This window comes from Schistocerca americana, chromosome 1 (genome assembly GCF_021461395.2).
Source record: "Schistocerca americana isolate TAMUIC-IGC-003095 chromosome 1, iqSchAmer2.1, whole genome shotgun sequence".
In the NCBI taxonomy this organism is placed as follows: Eukaryota; Metazoa; Arthropoda; class Insecta; order Orthoptera; family Acrididae; genus Schistocerca; species Schistocerca americana.
The window spans coordinates 1,090,016,875-1,090,038,669 of NC_060119.1; the positions used below are offsets into that span (position 1 = coordinate 1,090,016,875).

The 21,795-nt window shown below is 38.8% G+C and overlaps 1 protein-coding gene across 1 annotated transcript in view; it reads right to left on the reverse strand.

Annotated features, from left to right (window-relative positions):
- The window catches only part of LOC124550528 (elongation factor Tu, mitochondrial), a 56,375-nt gene that overhangs the window by 14,154 nt on the left and 20,426 nt on the right, over positions 1-21,795 (reverse strand). The window contains exons 5-10 of the mRNA XM_047125319.1: positions 10,271-10,411; positions 8,599-8,743; positions 8,381-8,494; positions 8,185-8,289; positions 5,966-6,117; positions 1,810-1,955 (exon numbers count right to left, since the gene is read on the reverse strand). Of these exons, the coding sequence (XP_046981275.1) occupies positions 1,810-1,955; positions 5,966-6,117; positions 8,185-8,289; positions 8,381-8,494; positions 8,599-8,743; positions 10,271-10,411 (803 nt within the window). The remainder of the gene's footprint in view (positions 1-1,809; positions 1,956-5,965; positions 6,118-8,184; positions 8,290-8,380; positions 8,495-8,598; positions 8,744-10,270; positions 10,412-21,795) is intronic.

Consider the following 21,795-nt stretch of genomic DNA (forward strand, 5'->3'; position numbering starts at 1 on the left):
AGCTGGTGACTAACCAACAGCCACTGTACTGCTGGACTGCTCCAGCATCCTCTGGACAGCTGTTATCTGCCCACCATATGTATGCTGAGGTCCTGAGTTCAGGCGCTGTACCACTCTGTCTCTACACCGCATGGCACTACGGGCTTCGCTAGCCACCGCCAGTCCTCCTCAGGGAGGATGCACTTAGTTACCAGCAGCCAACTAAGCTCCTGATGCATCAACATCACCGGGTCATCATACTGCCCCCAGACAACAAACTGCCATGCAGCATCGCTTCCCTTGTGCTGTGTGATCGATGCCTGATCACAAATCAAAACTATGGAACATGGATGTCAGGATCTACGCTGCCCTGCAGCCATGGGACGAGGGCAAGCACTTTTAACTGCTCTAACTTACTGGATTAATAAAGCATTTACATGCACACCATCTGCCTTGCTGCCATCACCTTCTTCTCATATTGGCCTCCTGTAGCCCTTGATAACCTTCAAATCCTCAATGCCCAGATGGGATACCATCAGTATCCCGACCACTAGAAGAAAAGTCTCTTCCATCCCTCCATAGCAGTCCCTGCAGCCTCTCAACCCACTGCAGTTCTAAAGGATACATGGTCTGATTGTCCAGACTGTATATTGGGTTCTATCTAGTTGTTTCCCTCAGTCCTCGCTAAGATGTAATTAGGTGCTCAACCCACACAGCTTAGACGAACCAGCTTAAACAGCTGAGTTACTATTACTGAGACGTAATACAATGGTGTTGGGTCAACAATTGTTTGAGATTGTGTGAACCTACTGCCTTCGTTTAATGACTGCACAGTTTCCATGTCACTGAACATCTTGCAAAAACTATTCAATAGTAAAGAACTTTAAAAGAATCAATTACCATCCCTTCAATTCCTCTAAGTCTACCTCCATACTAATTTCATTACTACATCACATCTGAAATAAAAAACTGTTCCACCTTTTCCCATATAACTGAAACAAAATTCTGCTAATATGCAAATTTGTATGTAAACGATATTTACATTACAAAGTAACAGTAAATTTAACTTTAATTAGACAGCAAAACAGTGTTCTCTTTATAAGACGTCTATATGCAACAATGAATTCAAGACCTCCCACCTGCTAGATATTCTCTACATTTCAGCATAACTGCTGCATCCTTCATGATGAATTACAAGCCTTATGTACTCATTTCTAAATTTATTCCTACAATTCTTTCCTTCCATCATTCCCTCATTTACAGTTTTCAACAGCAACACACAAATATGTGCACAAACATTTCATTTCTTTAATTATATTCTTTATTATGCTTTTTTCTCATTGTCTTCATTCCTTATCCAACCAATCCAGCTGATCATCAAAACCAAGTTTTGCTGTCTTCTAATGCTTTCATTTCCTTTATCTTCGATCATCTATGCTCCAGAACCATCAAGAACTGACAAAGTCTTGGTAAATCTTGTAGCTGCAGAATTCTGACATATGGTCTAAACATTACTCATCTATGGAACCCGTGCAGTTCCTTCATGAGTGAATGTGACCGAATCTGTCTGGTAACAGCTTGAGAAATTAGACTACAAATTTGCTACGTGCTGTCATAACATGAGAATAAACAAAATCGTTCGTGATTAATTGCTTACTTTTCATCATTCCTTAAATTCTCACAGGCTATCAGACCTCTACGGATAAAAACGATGACTTTATATAATGCTGTAGAAAGACATTTTTCTCATCACTGTCAGAATATGTGCACCATTACCATCAAAAGACTAAAGTAGAAAACACTGAACAAACATTCTCACATATTACTTACTTTGCGTCCTCTCCTGGCATTACCATTTCCTTTTCGGGTATTACAATTTGTGATGCAATGTCCCATGTTTTTGAGAACATCTGCAGTTGAATATATGACATAAATGGCTTATGTCTTCCTCCTTCCTCTTTACTCAGAATGTAAACCTGGACATCAAAGTTCATTCGATTACCAACTGGACTATATTAGAAAGAAACAAATATCCATACTAAATGTAGGTATTTGATAGATAACTGATGAACAACTGGCCAAGCATCAAACATAAAAAGTGGTTACAATCCAATCATACATTTCACAATCTCCTGCAGAAATGAGCTGTCATAAAAAGCTGATGCAAATAAAAGCTAGCTCCTTTGAAGAACTTCTGTCATGAGATCTTTTTACTTTTGGAAAGTTATACAGGGTGTGATTCAAAAGTTTCAAGACTTAACTCAGAACAAGAAATTTATTGGACATTTAAGTACAGCAGACTAAAATTCTTCAAAATATGATCCTTCAGCATCAACATAGCGCTGCCAGCACGTCTTCCACTGTTCGTAGCCCTTCTGGAAGGCCTCGGATGTCATGCTGTCTAGGGCTCTGGTCAAAGCCTGCTGGATGGCGTCAATGGAGTTTAATCACTTCTCTTTTAGGACTGTCTTGATTCGGGGATAAGGAAAAACTCACTTGGAGCCAAGTCGAGGTTGTAGGGTGGCGGCAGCAGTGTCGTAACGTTGAACTTGACCAAAACTTCAGCAGCGGCGCACAACGTGTGAGCGGGCGCGTTGTCGTGATGGAGAATCCAATCGCCCTTGATCACCGGGCGGATGCAGCGAACTTGATCCCTCAAGCGGGCAGAGCACTCACACTAAGACAACGCTCATTGTTTGAAAGTTCTTGCACTCTCTCCACATTTTGATCTGTTCAGCTTGACGATGGTCTCCCAGAGTGGTCATCGTTTTCAACATTCCCACAGTCACCTCTGAAACGTTTGTGCCACATGAAAACCATTGCACGGGACATGGCTTCTTCTTTATAGGTCTCTTTAATCATACTGAGAGTCTCTGTGGCGGTTTTGTTCAGTCGCACACAAAACTTAATCGCATAATGCTGCTCCATTTCCGTCTCTCCCACTTTTCGACCGAGGTCAATGACACGCACTCATGCTGCCAAGTGATGCGCAATCTCCAGGGTTCCCGAAGCAACTGCCGCAGCATCAGTTCATTCCCTGAGACCCCCTACTACTTCCCCCACCTGGCGGAACCGGTCCACACGCACTCCCCTACACAGAAATGAATCAGTCTTGAAACTTCTGAATCACACCTTGTATAAATTAGAATTGTTAAAGGTTACAGATTTTGCTTTCAGAAAATGGTCACAAGTTAGAAGTTCTACAAGTAACTTAACTTATTTCCTTCCAGAATTTTTGTGACTTCAGCAAAGGCCCTGCTACAGAGTGTTGGTCTCTGGTAATTATTGGGGGACCTTTTCAGTAATGCAAAGTCTTTGGAAACTTGACCACACATCTTGAGAACAGCTTATTATGTTTTATCTATGCAGTATTTAATTGCTATAGCAATAAGCAAACACTATCTTTGGAATTTACAAAACAATGTTAGCTGTTATTTTCTTCTTTCCCTTGCAAACTGTGCCATACGAAGTCTTTTGAAACTTCTTTTAATTCAATAACTTATTTTATTCTTTTATGTCTCCTCCAGCTTTCATGTGGATACCAAGAACAAATTAGTAAGTTGTACTAATTGTAAGAAACATTTCCCTCCCTCCCACACACACACACACACACACACACACACACACACACACACACACACACAGAGAGAGAGAGAGAGAGAGAGAGAGAGAGAGAGAGAGAGAGAGAGAGAGAGAGAGAGAGAGAGGGGAGAGGGGAGGGGGGGGAGGGGGGGAGGGGGGGAGGGGGGGGGGGGAGGGGGGGGGAGGGGGGGGAGGGGGGGGGCAAACAGTAGAAATACAATACTTTTAACTGTTTACAGAAACTTTCAAGTAGGAAAATTGTATGTGAAGTTATGAGGAATCCATACATTTAATCCCAATACTTAGAAAGCTTCAACAGGCCATGATGTGGAAAGCAACTAGCTTTGCCCTATACAAAATAAATCATCTGAACAGCTGCTCAACAGACTTACAGAAATAAAAAAACAAACAAAAAGAATAAAATATGGGATCCAGATTGAGATTTTGAGCCTCAAATTACAAGTATGGAGCTTTAACAATGCACCACTTTATTTGGTGGTACAGGTAAATCTTGTTATATGCACCAGCTATGTTTCGCAGAATCACCACTCATATCGAGTTCACGTGAATCTAGAGTAATTATACACATATATTAAGGGGTTTGATTCGCATTTACTCACAATAACCATTACACTTTCTGCAACCCATTTTAATTAAAAGTTAACACACTTAAAAATATGACACAAACACGCAGTAATTCATTTCCGTTAAGTCCATCTGCAACCTAAATAGCCTCTGGATCATCTACATTCAAAGAATCTGATAGTGCTGTGGACAATTCATTCTCCATAATGGATTTCCTTACATGGCTATCTTAGTTGCCCTGATCCTCGGAATGAGCATTTAGGCTGAGGTCACAGACATTCTCTTCGTCATCATCAGTGATCCAATCTGCTGTGTCGTGTCTGCAATTTCTCTCATTGAAATAGTGGGATCACTTCATCTTCTAGGTCTGATACAGCATCAGGCCATAGATTCCTTCACATTCACAAGTTTTGGAGTGGTATTAGTTCATATGTTTATAATGGCATCAGTTGCCATCTTAATATTAAACTATCACCAGAAAATCTCAACAGTAGGTTTAACGTTAAGATCACATCCTTCTACAAGACTGGAGAAAGTTTTATTCAGATAGTATGTCTTTAATGCAGAAATAAATCCCTGATCCATGGGTTGCAGTACATATGTAGTGTTTGTGGCAGAAATGGACTTCAGTGTTTTGATTTCTACCAATATTGGAAAGTGAGTGACTGAGAACATTATCAAAAATGAGAAGAATTTTGAAGAAGATTTTTTCTTTCTCAATTCTCTCTTCAGTTTATTAACAAAACAGCCACCGAAAATAGCAGAAATCATTCAAACTATTTTACTCCATCCCAGCTTGCCCAACACAATCTTAGGATTCTGACAGTAGAAGACCATGAAGGGCTTGACTTTGTAATCCCTTCAACAGTTCCTCCAAAAACAAGGTTGCATCAGTCCTTGGCAGCCTTAAATCCAGGTGATGTTTTTCTTCAATAGAAACGAATGTGCAGCTAGGCATTACTTCCCAAATACACCCATTTCATCAAGGTTTAAACCATGCCTCACAGTTTAGCCTCTTTAAAATCCTTAGCACCAACTTCATCACTATAGTGGCCTGTCCTATTATTTTAATGCTGTGAAAGCCAAACACTGCTGGAAACAATCAAATCAACATGAGCTGGCCACGACAGGTGCTGGATCTTCCTCTTCTTGCGTTAAATCCACACACAGACCCTTGGCTGTAATTTGAGTAGCAGTTCCAAGCAGAGGCATGTGCTGTTGGACGTGATGCTCAAATAAATGGCTTAGCATTTTTCCTAGTCTTTCTATCACATCTGGGTGAGATTTGGGCACTCGAGATGCACTTATGTTAGTTGAAGATTGATCACTATTTAAACACATTCTGCATAGTAATGAATATTTCTCACTGTGGATTCACTTAGTCCAAAAGCAAGCTTAATGTCAATAATATGCTCTCCTTTCTCACAGCAATCCAGAACTTTTGACTTTATTTCTAATGAGTAAGACTTTGTATATGCTTCTTTCCCTTGACAGGGACACCTTCCTTCCTTTCACCTGATACTTTAAATACAAACCCTGTCATGTGAAACTTCACAACACTATTAACTTGAGCTGAGTATTTACATATTGACAAACACAAATTGCACTAACACATTAGGGCTTACTTACAGCTTTTGTGTACTGTTGACAATTCGCATAGATGGGAAAAAAAAAATCAAAATCAAAATAAAAATAAAAATTAAAAAATGCAGATAACGTATCTGTGTGTATGTGGTCTAGCTGTACTGATAAGCATGACACTGATGATGACTATTATCTTGAAATTATCATTGCATTTTTCTGACATCAGCTACTGTACCTGAGCTTCCACATGATCCTCAGCTTTCATAGTACCAGGTTTACACATTATCATCCCACGGCGAAGTTCATCCCTCTTCACACCTCTTACCAATGCACCAAGATTGTCTCCAGCTTGAGCTTCTTCCAGTATTTGATGAAACATTTCAATGCCTGCAAACAAACAAGTACTGACTAAAAGTAAAATATGAATGATCAAATTTTATAAATGTATGAGAATGAGGAATTGATTGGTAGTAAGAAAATGGCAATGCACTTCAAAAACCAATTTCATTCGTCTTTCACCTTAAATTGATGTTTAGAGTTTTTTTAACAAAATGGTAGTTAAAACAATTGTTTTGGGCATTGTAAAGTAGTTTGAAAAACAACTTAAAGATCTCTTGATGTGCTGCCACATCCATGTTTCCATTGCTTTCACATGTCACATGTTGTCATTTTTGTTATTACATTAGGTATAGTTGTTACTGTATTTAGAGTTGGCAGTCCTGTTAGAAGATCCAACTTGTGATGACCTTATTTCTTCCCTTATATATCTTCGGTTCTTCAGCATTTTCTGGTTATAAGCTTTCCTGTAGTTTAACTTGTTGCTATATTTTATCATCCTCAAATTTCTTGCTACACTCTGTCATCCTTGAAAGTTATTAGGGCTTCAAAAAAGTATTTTCGGTAATGGAAAACTTACACTTTATGGGAATTAGTTTATTTTACCAGGAAGTAGAGATTGTGTAGGTACATCTACAAACCGAATGGACGTGAAGTGACACCATCGAGTGCCTCAAGACAGAAGCTGAAATATTTAGAGATAAGCCAAGAGAAATGATCAAGATAATGCAACAGAATGTGGTACCATGATTGCTTAACTCAATGCTTTGTATAGGCTACCAAAAGATGTTACTGTGTGTGCACTCTGTGGAAAAGGTGCCATTAAAATTTACAAGATCATGAGCCACGAAAGATGTGGCCAGTAAACTTCACATGTTTTGCAATTTCTGTGGAGTAACTAAAACTGGGTATTATTCTGGGTTGTGCAAAGGAAGAGTCAATAATACAAACATTAGACTAGTATATGGAATGAAGTACACTGGGAAGGATGAAAGAGCAGCTCAAACATTTTGTGCTATCACATATTTGCCATCACCTCCAAGACTTATGAAGTATACACAGTTACTTTTTGACAGCTTTAGTCAAGTGATATCTGTCTATGAAAACACTGTGGTGTGCAATGAATGTGAAACGTACGTAGTTGCAAGAGTATAACTCTGAATTGAATATCCCAAGAATTAAATAAAAAAATGTAATTCTTTTTTATTTTATGCATAAAAAATTTATTTGAGTTAGAGTTCTGAAACTTTTTGGGATGTTTTAGGATACTTTTTGGATGAAAGCAGACTTCAGACATTAATGTACTATCAACAGGAAGAAAAATACATACTGATTAATTAAAAAAACTAACATTAATTTTGATTATCTGATGTAAATACTTCTAGAATAGAAACTCGTGACCGAAATGGCGTGATTGTAGTCTACTTTTTAGACAATCAAGTAGTTAATGTGTACTTAAAAGTTTATTCATTTAAATGAGATAAATATTCAGTGCATGGATTTCAAGTAGGGACCACCAAATGAAAAATGAATTCACTGTTCTTTACAGAAAGTGAATTTGATATGTGAACTAATGTGATTAACTGCGTACCAAAATGTTCAGCAAGGAACACTCATGTTGTACTATAATTTGCATCCTCCTAAGGATTTATATTCTTCTGTTAGAGCCGTGTAAACTTTGTAAAAATTGTTGGTACTTTTACAGGCTTTCAGAGGCAAGCCACCTTAAAGTGATTCGCGTACACGCAAAAGCTTAATCTTGAGTCACCCAATCACAGGTGTACGACAATGAAACAACATGACTATTATTTAATATCGATTATGACAACATAAATTCTCTCGGTCTTTGGTGCCCAATAAAACAATGAAATATGAGTGCAACTGAAATGCTGAAATGGTAAAGAGCTTACACACACACACACACACACACACACACACACACACACACACACACACACGGACTTGTGATTACATACTGCAAATATTTCCAATTGCAACAGCCCAAAAGATAATTATGAATTTTCACTGTCACCTTGCATAGGCTTCAGTCCAGCACAAATGCAGCACTACTGACATTAGAAATCTAATGGTGTAATACGTTTTTGTTCAATTACATACCAGTAACAGTAGTTTTGACACTTTTGTTGTGGCCTATGAATTCTACATCAGCGCCTTTCTTGAGAGTTCCTCTTTCTAACCGTCCTGTGACTACAGTGCCACGGCCTTAGAAAAGAAAATGAGAATTACTGACAAAAGTAAAAAGTGCAATTTGAATAATTAAAGCAAACTGTATGAAACTAAGCAAATTCTGTACCAGGTATAGAGTAAACATTCTCCACTGGAAGCATGAATGGTTTATCCAGTTCTCTTATGGGTGTAGGTATGTGCTTATCAATTTCATCCAGAAGCTGCAAAATTGGCTCGGCACCTATTGAATTACAATTCAATATTCAGTTCTTATGATTTAACAACAAACTGAAGCATGGAGAGTTTCATACAAAAAGCTTCCTATAACAATTAGCATTTACCTACCCATTTCAGGATTTCTGCCCTCAAGTGCACAGAGGGCAGAACCCTTTATCACTGGTATGTTATCACCATCATATCCCATTTCAGTCAAGAGCTCTCTCATTTCCATTTCAACTAATTCTACCATCTCCTTGTCTGCAGCATCAACCTAAAATATTTTAAAAGCTTATTTTTCCAAAACGCCAGACATGTGTATCAATACATAAAGGCATATCTAAAAACAAAGATGATGAGACTTACCAAACAAAAGCGCTGGCAGGTCGATAGACACACAAACAAACACAAACATACACACAAAATTCAAGCTCTCGCAACTAACAGTTGCTTCATCAGGAAAGAGGGAAGGAGAGGGAAAGACGAAAGGATGTGGGTTTTAAGGGAGAGGGTAAGGAGTGGTTCCAATCCCGGGAGCGGAAAGACTTACCTTAGGGGGAAAAAAGGACAGGAATACACTCACTCACTCACACACACACACACACACACACACACACACACACACACATCCATCCGCACATACACAGACACAAGCAGACATTTGTAAAGGCAAAGAGTTTCCCTCTATTATATTCAATACATAAAGGCATTTATAAATAGTTATCTTAACAGTCTCAGTTGCAAGCTGGGAAAAATTTGCCGAAAATTGAACAAATCTTTACATGAAATTTTTAATTTGAATTTCTCCAGGCTACTACTACCTGAAATTGAAACATTCCACAAGATGTACAGTGTGTATCCAATTGCAAAAACTGTTTTTCTATGTTACTACGGGGTGTTCAAAAAGTCTCTCTGCCGTGCCGTATGGATGTTAGCCATGCCTGCCGTAAGCCGCAGTGAATACACTGAAATGAAACTCAGTGAAATAAAAGTTATTAATTTATTGAATATTCATTTTTACTTACAAATTTTCACATTAAATGTTGAAAGTATCCCCCCTGTTGTTCAATACACAATTCAATTAATCTAATCATATGGCACTGCGGAGAGACTTTTTGAACATCCCATATAATAATACATAAACAAGAATTCCAAAACAAAATACTTTTTTCAAACTATCACCATAATAACAATAATAATAATAATAATAATAATAATGTGATTATGGGCTTGCAAGCTCACTATCAAACTATTACTGCAGTTTAAAAGTAACATAAAACAGTCTTGATTGCAAGAAACCTTTATTTTTGCGGTTACTGTTTCAATCAGTTACTGACCATCTTCAGACCTCATATCCTGATGGTAGGCAGTGGCAGAGAATGGAGCAGGCACTATGAACTCCACGAGTGTCTACTGCTGACGTTCATGGAGTTCCTAACGCCTGTGCCGTTCTCTGTCATCACCTCTCATCATGGTATAAGGTCTGAAGATGGTCAGTAGCTGACCAAAACCAGTAAAACAAAAATAAAGATTTCTTGTGGTCGAAACTGTTTATGTTCATTTTAAAGTACTAAGAAAAATGCTGTTTGCCACGAGAAATGTTCTCAAAAAGTTACTTGTTACTACAGTTATAACCTGACTGTGGCTTTACAAGACAAAAACTAACTGCCTACATAAATTAATGTTGTAAAACATCCGCACTTTTACAATTTTATTTATTTAAGACAGAAATTATACAAGCACCTGAAAGGAAAGTTTTCTTCTCTCAATGATGTTTCTGGCATATTTGCGTAGAACTCACCTTATTTATAAAGACCACTATGTGATTTACACCAATCTGCTTTGCTAAAAGAAGGTGCTCCCTTGTCTGTGGCATGGCTCCATCAGTTGCAGCAACTACCAGTATTGCTCCATCCATCTGTGCTGTACCTGTGATCATGTTCTGTAATATTGTAAGAAGAAATTTCAGTATGAAAGAGTGTAAAACACTAATTAAACAAAATTTGATGGTTTCTCTGTGCATTGGCCTGAAATGCAAAATATGAAATGTGTACCAGAGATATTTCTCTCAAAGGCAACAAAATATTTTGCAACTTTTTTAATTGGAATCCCTTTTCAACTATAAACAGTCCTATTTAAACTTCCGCAATCAGCAAGTTATCTGTAACAGAGGGTTTGTTTTTCCAGTGTCCTCTGAACTTATTCACTGTTTGGGTAATGTATGATTAATTAATTAATGGTGAACTTCCAAGCATACAGCTGAGTTACTGTTTCCATATAAACTTCATTCATCATGATAAATTCAAAACAGAACTTGAGAAAGAGGGCTAACTACCTTTCCTTGATGTGTTATTGAATCACAATGTATACAGAAGACCTATGCACAGTGATGCCTCAAGGCATCACCACACCCCACAAAAAAAATTTGGTGCAAAAGACCCCAGTCTACAGAGCCCCAATACTTTCACTCAAGAAGAGCCACTGAAGAATTACAAGACCTATGAATAGTATTCTGAAGGAGTGAGTACTTAAATTGTCAAATTGAACATGCATTGCAGTCAAAAATCAAGAACTGCTTGAGAAAGAGGTTGAAACTAAGAGCAAGGAAGACAAGTCAAAAATCACAAAAAATCTCCTGGTTGCTAGCCCAGAATTTAGAAAGATCAGAAGACTCCAGTGCCTTTCACTCACTTCAACTGAGAAGTAAAGTTTTCTTTGTAATGTTAAAGATTACCGAGGTATCCAACAGCTGTGTGAGTTCCACTCCATGACAATTTGACTTGTCTTACATGGGGCACGCTATCAGAGCGGTCGAGAGATGCAAGGAACATCAGTGACAAACTTGACTAAGCAAATAAGCTATTTCCAAGCAATACCATGAATATAATCATAAACTGAAATATGACAACACCAGTATTAAGGTGCAAATGCCAAGTTTTTGAGACAGAGAATTAAGGAGCCTATAGAGGTCAGCACATCAGAAAACCCAATAAATAGGAGCAGAGGTTTCCATTTAAACAAGACTTGGGGTTCAGCACTCAGTTTATTACAATCTTGCTAGCCATCACATTCACCAAAGCTGGAAAACATTGAGATGATTTGTGCTTCACAGATTGTCAGTGCAGGTTCTGGAAAACAAAGGAGCATGAAAGGGAGTAGTAGACATTGGGAATCACACTCAGCTATAAATAGTGGTGCAATGGCAACAGAACTTCATGATCTTGTTGGAGTTCAGGCAGCAAGTACATGTAACAACAAAGTCACAGCACCAGAAGTAGACAGCTGGGTTGGTCGTCGAAATTGTGCATAAAATGGGAACAGTGTATACCTGGAAGCACACTATTTATCAATAACACTGACAAAACCTGAGATGACAAATTAATTCCTAGTATGTGCCCATAAAGTATAATGAAGTAATACTTGTCCCCTAAGAAAGTCTGAGCTGCATCACTGTGGGCCGCCCAACATGGTTTCCCACCTGTGTCCATAGCACACAGTACACTAGCAACATAAAACATCACGCACAACACACAGAGATTAGACTTAACATAAGTTGCAGTACTGATCTTAAGAAGTGACCATGGCAGAGAGAGGAAGTTTTAACTGGGAAGAGAAAATGATAAACCATTATACCATCTTATATGCAGTCAAACCAATAAATCACAATGGAAAATTATATCTAAAAACAAAGATGATGAGACTTACCAAACAAAAGTGCTGGCAGGTCGATAGACACACAAACAAACACAAACGTACACACAAAATTCTAGCTTTCGCAACCAACGGTTGCTTCATCAGGAAAGAGGGAAGGAGAGGGAAAGACAAAAGGATGTGGGTTTTAAGGGAGAGGGTAAGGAGTCATTCCAATCCCGGGAGCGGAAAGACTTACCTTAGGGGGGAAAAAGGACGGGTATACACACACACACACACACACACACACACACACACACACACACACACACACACACACAAAATGTCTGCTTGTGTCTGTGTATGTGCGGATGGATGTGTGTGTGTGTGTGTGTGTGTGTGTGTGTGTGTGTGTGTGGGCGCGCGCGCGCGAGCGAGCGAGCGAGCGAGCGAGCGAGTGTATACCCGTCCTTTTTTCCCCCTAGGGTAAGTCTTTCCGCTCCCGGGATTGGAATCACTCCTTACCCTCTCCCTTAAAACCCACATCCTTTCGTCTTTCCCTCTCCTTCCCTCTTTCATGACAAAGCAACCATTTGTTGCGAAAGCTAGAATTTTGTGTGTACGTTTGTGTTTGTTTGTGTGTCTATCAACCTGCCACCGCTTTTGTTTGGTAAGTCTCATCATCATTGTTTTTAGATATATTTTTCCCACGTGGAAGGTTTCCTCTATTATATACAATGGAAAATTAATGAGAGAAGATCAGTTTTGGTTGATTTTAGTGCCACAGTGTCCTCACAAAAAGATTCAGTATTGTTTCAATGACTGGCATAGAGCTCCCCAGCACTTTTGGGGGGGGGAGGGCGTTTTTAGAAATATCTTCCATGTGCAGCATTAAGTATGGTGCATATTTTCATACTACAAATGTCTACATTCGAATTCCACCAAACACAGCAGCACGTTAATTTTTGAAGCACTGACATCAAATTGCGATGTGCCTTTGTAATCCAATCATGGGTCATGTCACATGATCTCGCAAGCCAATGACAACACATGTTCAGACCATAGGACACGTGATGTAGTCATCCAATAGCAATATCACTGTTAAGTAGCACTAACACACAAATAGGAAATGTTAATGGTTTAAATTAATATGTACAGTGTAGCTGCAAGGAAAGCTTGACTTTCACGTATACGGTAATACTGGTCACTAAGATTAATAAGCTAAAGTAAAGCTAAGCTTTCACATTTAAATTGGTCTTTCTTACATGGGTAACATTTTAAGATACATCACACAAATGTGCCAATAAAATTTTAAATAATGACAAATTTATAGCCTTCTGGGCTTGAAATTCTTGTAAGTGGCTGGTCCTCAAAGTGTTCAAGTTTTAAATGAGAGTCAAAACACACTGTGATTTAAGAGTGTCATCGCATGTTCTCACATGTAACGTAATTCATTTTACTTAAAAAGAAATTTCCTTTGAAAGTAACACTTTTCAATCCACAATATTTTCCCGCGACCAGTTAGAAAAGGTTCATTTAAGCAGTTGCTAGAGTGTGCCAGAAAACAAGCGTCAGTCACTGTACGTGTGCAGCTACGATGAAGTGGGAAGCCCATATGTTGGTATGTGCAAAGCTTTAAGAGAAGCATTAAGAGATCTTGCATTACATCATGAAAGAAACGGGACATCATAGGATACTTCACGAGCATCGGAACTTCGTAAACCATATTAAAAATGCACAATTTTGCTTAAAGTGCACATTAGTATGTCCAGATTCACAAAGAAGTAGGCCCCAACCTCATATTAACCCCTTGAGCACTGCAGACATGAAATCCCACCGTGCTTCAGCTTTCCACAGGGGCTATGGACGTCGTCAGCCTCTACAGTGGCATTTTGCATGGGCACTGCAGATGGCATTCACCATCACAGCCTGGCCGGTGCCCGAGTCCTAATGACAGTTTTTACAGTCAGCCGGTTCTGCTACCTGTGTTCCTGTGGATATCCACAGGCGACCAGCAGTATTCCTGTCCGATTCCATAGTAGTCGTTCAACATTCATGCTAGCTGGGTCATGTTATCTTCTGCATTCTGCTTCTGTGGTGTCAAATGGGAAACAGGAAAATCACTAAACATTAACATGGGTCTCTCAGTGTGTGCCACCCTCCCATTACAAACCAGATTGCTCTGTGCATAAGCGAATCTGGCAGCTCATGCTTGTCAGAAATTTTTTTTGGGTAGCATCTGGCTTCTTGTTGCTACTGCTGATAAAGCTAACAGCCACGCTCAAGAAGCCAGAAGCGGGAGAAGGTGCTGCTCATTTGCAAGTCAACTATGCATGTGCATGAGCCCACTGGTAACTGCTCAAACGAATCTAATGTAAACAGTTATGATGTCACACTCATCAGAAGCAGTTTGTTGTTATAAAGTACTACGTAGTCTTCACCTTACAGCCTTTGACACAATTTGCTGTTGGCAGACACTTGTGTGTGCAGTGTGCTCTGTTGTTGTAAATGGTGCCTTTCATTCACAACTAAAGTTTTATTTGTTTTCCTCGTTTATGTTTCCTTGCTGCAGTAATGTTCTTTGTTAGAGCATCAGTTCTTACCAGTCAAAATCACAAAAAATTTACCTGAAAACTATAACAATGAAAAATTTCCGGGTGTTTCCTGGTTGTCCCAGAGCGTCTACACCCTCATCCACTACTGGTCCAATCCCGCCAATTTTATGAACATTTCGATCATTTAACTTACTACAGAAAAGGGCAGGAAAAGTTGTCCATGGAACTTGCACTGAATGGTTTTCTGTTAAATCATTAGTCTCTGTCACAAGGGCATAAAATATTACCACTTTTAGAGGCGTGTGCATGTGCGCGTGCTGGTTGAAGACATTTTAGAAAAAGATCTCTTGTATTTAGCTTGCAGGCAAAAGATATGAGAGATCATTATTTTGAATTTTTTTAAATTAACTGAATTCTCTTCTTGAAGAATCACCTCATGCAGTACATTACCATGTTTCCTCATGCAATGTGGATAGCGAAAACCATTTATGTATTCAAAAACTTAAATGTTTCTCGATGAAGCTGAATTGCAACCACAAGAACAGACTGTAATTTGTTATGTTTGCATTTTCCTTATGTTGAAGCCTGATCCTGTGTAACTTCAGAAGCCAAAACTCTGTATCTGGATTTCAGAATCCTTTCAAAACTCCATATGTCTATATCAGGTTGCCAACAGTGATCGCCCACATGTGACTTTACGAAAACCAAAGTATCATTTATGGTTCCTGCCCCCTTTTTCTGCTGCCCTGACCTTCCAAATATGGTGCATCAGCATTCTTTGGAATTCGTTCCGCAGTCCTCCTGTTCACTTTTGTGAACTGTTTCCTTGGACTTGTTCGTTCAGCAAAGACCTAGCTCTATTAAGCACATTATTTTCCTTTGAGCAGTTGTGTAGAGTGAGGTCACACTGTTATGGGAATGTTAAGAAATGCAGGAAGACTTGCAGATGTTCAGTGTTTGGTAAACAGATTGACTGCTCACCTTCAAGATAAACAAATACCAAGTAGATTAAAATATGAATGTGCCTTTTCATTTGTCTACACAATGTGTGATCAGTTATAAATATCTACTAATATCTGTTCACAGTAATTAGAAGTGAAAGCAATACATAAATCTGTGGTGTCACCGCCAGACACCACACTTGCTAGGTGGTAGCCTTTAAATCGGCCGCGGCCCATTAGTATACATCGGACCCGCGTGTCGCCACTATCAGTGATTACAGACCGAGTGCCGCCACACAGCAGGTCTAGTCTAGACACTCCCTAGCCCTCGCCCAGTTGTACAGCAGACTTTGCTAGCGATGGTTCACTGTCTACATACGCTCTCATTTGCAGAGACGACAGTTTAGCATGGCCTTTAGCTACGTCATTTGCTACGACCTAGCAAGGCGCCATATTCAGTTACTATAATTACTATCTTCAAGAATGTATTCTGAACAGATAATATTGTGAATCATGTACCATCAAGAGCAACATTCATCATTAATGGATTATAGTTAAGTATCAAACTAAGTACGTCCGCTTTCTGAATTCTCATTCCTTGTCACATTCCTGACCTCACGTCAGTATAGTTCTTCCTTCCTCACGCCAGCCTGCATGAGCCAAAATGCGTGCATTTCGGCCTCCACTCTTAACACGGTGTTGGCTCTTCTGCTAACACAAAAAAATCAACCTTGGGGAAACTTGTTACTAGACAAATTTCTCAGAACAATCCTCCAAAGCATGTATTTTACCCATAAGGGAAGTTGGTTACAAAACCTTTATTTGTCAAATTGCTGAGTAATAGTATGAGATTGGGACTCATTATTCGGTATCACCCACTCCTCCTCCTCCCCCCCCCCCCCCACACACACACAAAAAACACACACACACACACACACACACACACACACACACACACACACACACACACACACACACACTCGGGCAAAACTTTGTCCACCAGCACCAGCACTTTGATAACTTTTTATTAAGCCCCGAAGGTGAAGAACATCCTTCCCACCTCTCCCAATCGGATCATATCAGAGGCATGTCATATACCAACCCTGCTGCAACCCAACCTCTGCAGAGCTTTCTTTGTGGGTGTGATACCCAAACAGCTGCTAAGCTGATTAAATGGCCATTACCAAACCGTGGTCAAGAGTGTCTTAACAACCCAATGGCAGAACAAGTGACTCAGCACATGTTCATCATATGATGTCTGTATTTCCCCAGTCCAGTATTTGCTTCTCTGAATACATAAGTGGGAATTGTCTTAAAGCATATTGTTCGATCCTGCATTCTCCTTGATCTCAAGGTGCACTAGCTCGTCCCCATGCCTCTCACTTCATTCCATTTATCTACACTCACAGTGTTCTCTCTGCAATCTCCCTCTTCCTCTGTTCAACCCAACTCTCTCACAATTCACATAACTTCATTTCACTGGGTAACACAAAGTACTTCCCATGTCTGCACCAGAATGGAATCACCAGTGACACATTTCTTTAGCATTCTCTTGCTGCCTCTCCCTCTTGGAAGTTAGCCTTCCTCCTCGAGGGGGGGGGGGGGGGGGAAAGAGAGAGAGAGAGAGAGAGAGAGAGAGAGAGAGAGAGAGAGAGAGAGAGAGAGAGAGAGAGAGAGAGTTCAAAAAAGAGCTGGTTAAATTACATGAAGTGAATATGTCAAGGAAAAAAATTATTCTAGTGCACTACATAACATATATTAAACACTGTACAGGGACCTACAACTACAGATGTAGATGTACAGAGCAAAATGGGTACTGGAAGGAACACTCATCAAATTGACAAAAATGTCTGTATTTTATACCTCTCTGGCATGATAATTTCTATAAAAGTTAACTGCCAAATTGCACACTATTATTTTGGTGACCTGTGATATCAATAACATGGCTTCTGTGATCATTTTTAGACTTGCCACAACTAATGGAGAGGGAAGCTACCGCATTTGCAGTTAAGCACCTCATTCAATGTCACAACATTCTTTTGAGACTCACATTATCAGGCCACACTTTCGCTAACTGACACTACTGTAATTGGGTACCAGCAACAGCTACGCAACTCAAGCACAGTATCAGTACATAAACCATATTGGTCTCATAACTGCTTGGTTCGGTTTTAGCATAATTTGGATACAATGTGAAACATTTCCTCACTTCATTTATATCTGTTGTATCCAATGTGGGCTCATTTGATTGACATCTCCAATTAATATGAATACATGACCGGTTGACATTTCATTATTATAAAACTTTTCCGCTGTTATTTACTGTATGCCTTTGTGTATCAAATCCACAGTTTCAGTATGATGGCAACCCACCACCTATTTATGTATCTCACATGGAAGAACTTTCCATACAGGCAATGATTAAATTTATATTATGTTGAGAAGAAAATGATCCCAAAGATCAAAACTAGTGGTCAACAAAGAATATTGTACAATAGCAGCTTTTGACTGAAGATGTATTTTTTATGTGCAAAACCCCATGTATGTACAAGATAACATACATCTGAGTACAAGCTTTCAAGGATTTACCCAATTTTATTGTCAAAAGATTGGACTCACGAATACCTCACTCTGTACACAAGCAAGTCCAGCTTACTGCAGATGGAATGCCATCACCTAGAGTCGTGTGATTGACAAGCACAATAATGGAAAATCAGAATGAAGGTAGCACAACATGCCACACCATCCCTGACCAGATTTCATAGCCTCATGTTTCACTACTGTGGACTTTCTGAAGTATCTGAACTTTACGTGCTGTGTCTGTTCAACACAGCACTCAGGCATGGTGTCTATTGTCCAGCAAATGTTCAGAATTACAGAACAGCTTAAGATCTTTGGCCCTGCCCGATACACAGCCTCATGCTCCCACTGCCCATGCCAACAAGACTATTGCTTGCCAAAATTACATATTTATGTCATACTACCAAGACCCTCCATCAGTGCTATGGGTTGCTTACTTTCTGAGTGGCGATGTATTTTATTAAGGTAATGATGCTTAAGACTGGCCTTTGTAACCATCATATCCATAGCTTTAAGATGTACATTAAGCTCTGAACTACATACCATAAGCCTAGATATTGTGTCTTTATTTACTAAGATGTCATTAGCAAGTGGGAACCTATCAGTGAACCACTTAACATCTGGATTCACCAAACCCATTTAACATGTTCTGGTGACTATTTTTTGTGCAGCGGAAATTGCTTATTACACAATGACTTACTATAACAGCCACGATTTCTGCATTATCTACAGCCACTGATGGCTACTTCACACCTGACTTTAAGAAGCAAGCTTTAAAAGTCTGCTCCCCTCTGTCCAGCCAGTGTCTGCCTACATACAGATGTCAATGTGGCATAATGGAATAGATATGCTGCACTAATTTTCGGACTACGTGTATGCTACACATCCATTCATGAAGTTTTAAAAGGAAATAGATAAAGTAACTAAGTTTCCCTTTATGACTGAATGCAAACTAGGCAGTGGGTTAAGCCATTAAGCGCACAAGAGGTCAACATCCACCAATCTTTAGACAAATGAATGCAGTGGGTGGGTTGAATCTCCCAATACCAGATGTCAGTTTTCACCTGTTACATAATGATGTTGGGGTCTATGAGGTCGCTCTTGCTCAGAAATATGACAGAACACTTTATTTATATTAATTTTGGAATGTCAGCTGTACTGATAGAATGGTCTGCAGAGTAGCCCAAGATCTAGGTTATGTTAACAAGTAACAGTAGTTTTATTACAAGTTGGCAAAGCCAGCAAATATTAATGTGAAAACTTAGCTGTGGTGAATGTACCTTTTGATAACATCACGAGTCAAAGCAGAAAGTTGGTATTAGCAGGTTGCCACCTTTAAGTCAGAATAATTCCTTGCTAAGGATTTTAGTAGACAAAGCTCAGACTATTCCAGATCACAACAATCTCAGTGAAAATACTTGAGCTTGTGTTCAGGAAGAACAGATACAAATATAATTGATAATTGTATTAGACATCTGTTTACTGGTAAATCAAAGTGTAGACCCATTCAGCTAAAGAAAAGAGATCTACAGCTCTCCTTCCACCCCGTGACTCTACCTCAAGCAAAACAGCACATAAACTAGGCAAACAATACATTAGATCAGTGCTCCAACTCTTCAGAAAATGAAAATGGTGCATTCAGTGGCATGTGCACATGATTTGACAGAATACAAGATGAGATGTGGAAAAATTTTGCACCAGTAAGGTTTTTAAGATGAGTTTTGAAGATAAGAAGGTCCTATTCCACAATCCAGTGTATAGGGATAATGTAAGTAAAAGAAGCAGTAGAAATTAACATGGGCTACAGCACACTTCACAAAGAAAGTAACTGTAATCTTAGAAAAGCCAGAGGTAGGTAACACATGGGTCATTCCCTGTCAAATCGCCTAATTTCGGAACACATCCTTGCTCTACCATCATGGATTTCGATGAAATTTTATGTGAACATTTGTCCATGTCCCTGATGAACATTGGTAAAGTTTAAAGTTCACCAAGAAATAATGGCTCGATGTAGTGACTTGTTTTACTCAACATGCGACTTTGCACAAAGAGCATAAATTTCTGGTGAGTTTGAGCTATTGTACCTCAGGCAACAGGTTGCTGAAAGAAATAAAATTTGGCCATCTTGTACAACTTTGTGTGTTTCCTTAAGAATAACAACGAAAAGAATTTTACAAGCTATATTCACCCAGAAACTTTTAGACGGAATTGCACAAACAAATTGGCGCCCAAAAAAATTTCAAAATTTGGCTTCCTATATCTTGGGGAGCAAAGGTATGACAAACAAATTAACCATTTATATAGCACTTTCCCATGCAAAAAAAAAAAAAATGAAGTGCAAAATTGAAGATATTCTAAGAAGATAAATGCGGTACTTTTGCCCTGATTTTGCAAAAAACTATGTTCTAGAAAACTTTCCAAACTGCACTCATTAGGAATACCATGGCTTTAACCACTAAAAAGAGGTATTTGACCATCAAACACAGGCTATAACAAGATTAGATAATTTGAAAATGTTAAGCACGAAAGCAGCAGCCTGAAAAAATGTAAACTTTGGATTCTTATATATCACAGAGTAAATGCATACTGAACATGAAACTAACTATGCAACAGGTCAATAGCACTAGGTTGTAGAATACAAAATTTCATTCACCAACTATTTTCCAGTAATCTACCAATTCATCAAAAGATGAAGATTTTTGTGAAAAGATGAAAATACAAATTATTCGACACTTCTTTTATAAGCAAAACCTTCAAAAACAGACTAATTTAAAACTTGTTTTAAGGTCCTCCCCCCACCCCAACCCACCCCCCCAAACAGTACGTGTAATTTCCAACATGAGCAAACAATACTACATAAATTTAAGCAAATCATTGGGACAAATCTCACTGTGAATAAAGTTTTGACCGTTGTTTCTTACATCTCATTGATTAAAGGCACAATAAACTTAAAATCTTTGGACAACAACAAATTAGCAACATAAGGTTTTACAATATAAAGTATCATTCCCTTATTGCTTTCTAAATTTTTACAAAATCAGTTCAAACTTGATTTTTCTGTAAAAATGGCAAAACTACATCACATTCAACTTACTTTTAGAAAATCTGGTTTCCATAATTGATATCAAATCTATTACAGTTGGAAAGAGCATGTTTTCAAGCATTCAGAAATTCTGGGGAATGTACCAATTACATATGATTGGAGCATTATGTGCAGGGCCTTCCAACCACATTGGGACTCTGGCGATCTAACATGCCAATTGAATAGAATTTGATTTTATACAACAGTTTTTTTGTAATATCAGGTCAAAAATACCACTTTTTTTTATCTTTTTACAAAAACTTCAACTTTGCATTTCATTTACACAGTATCTGAAAGCAGTAAATAAATGAAAATTTATATTTGAGAGCCTTGTGTTGTTAATCTACTACATATCAAGTTCCACCGTTACTCATATTTTCAGTCCCCCAAATATGAGAAGCCAAACACTGAACATTTTTTAGATGTCGATTTTTTTTTTTGGTGATAGCCTGTAAAACTCTTCTCGTTATTCTTTAGAGAATGCATAAAGTTGTACAAGATGAGCACATTTAATTCCTTTCAACGAAGTATTGCCCGA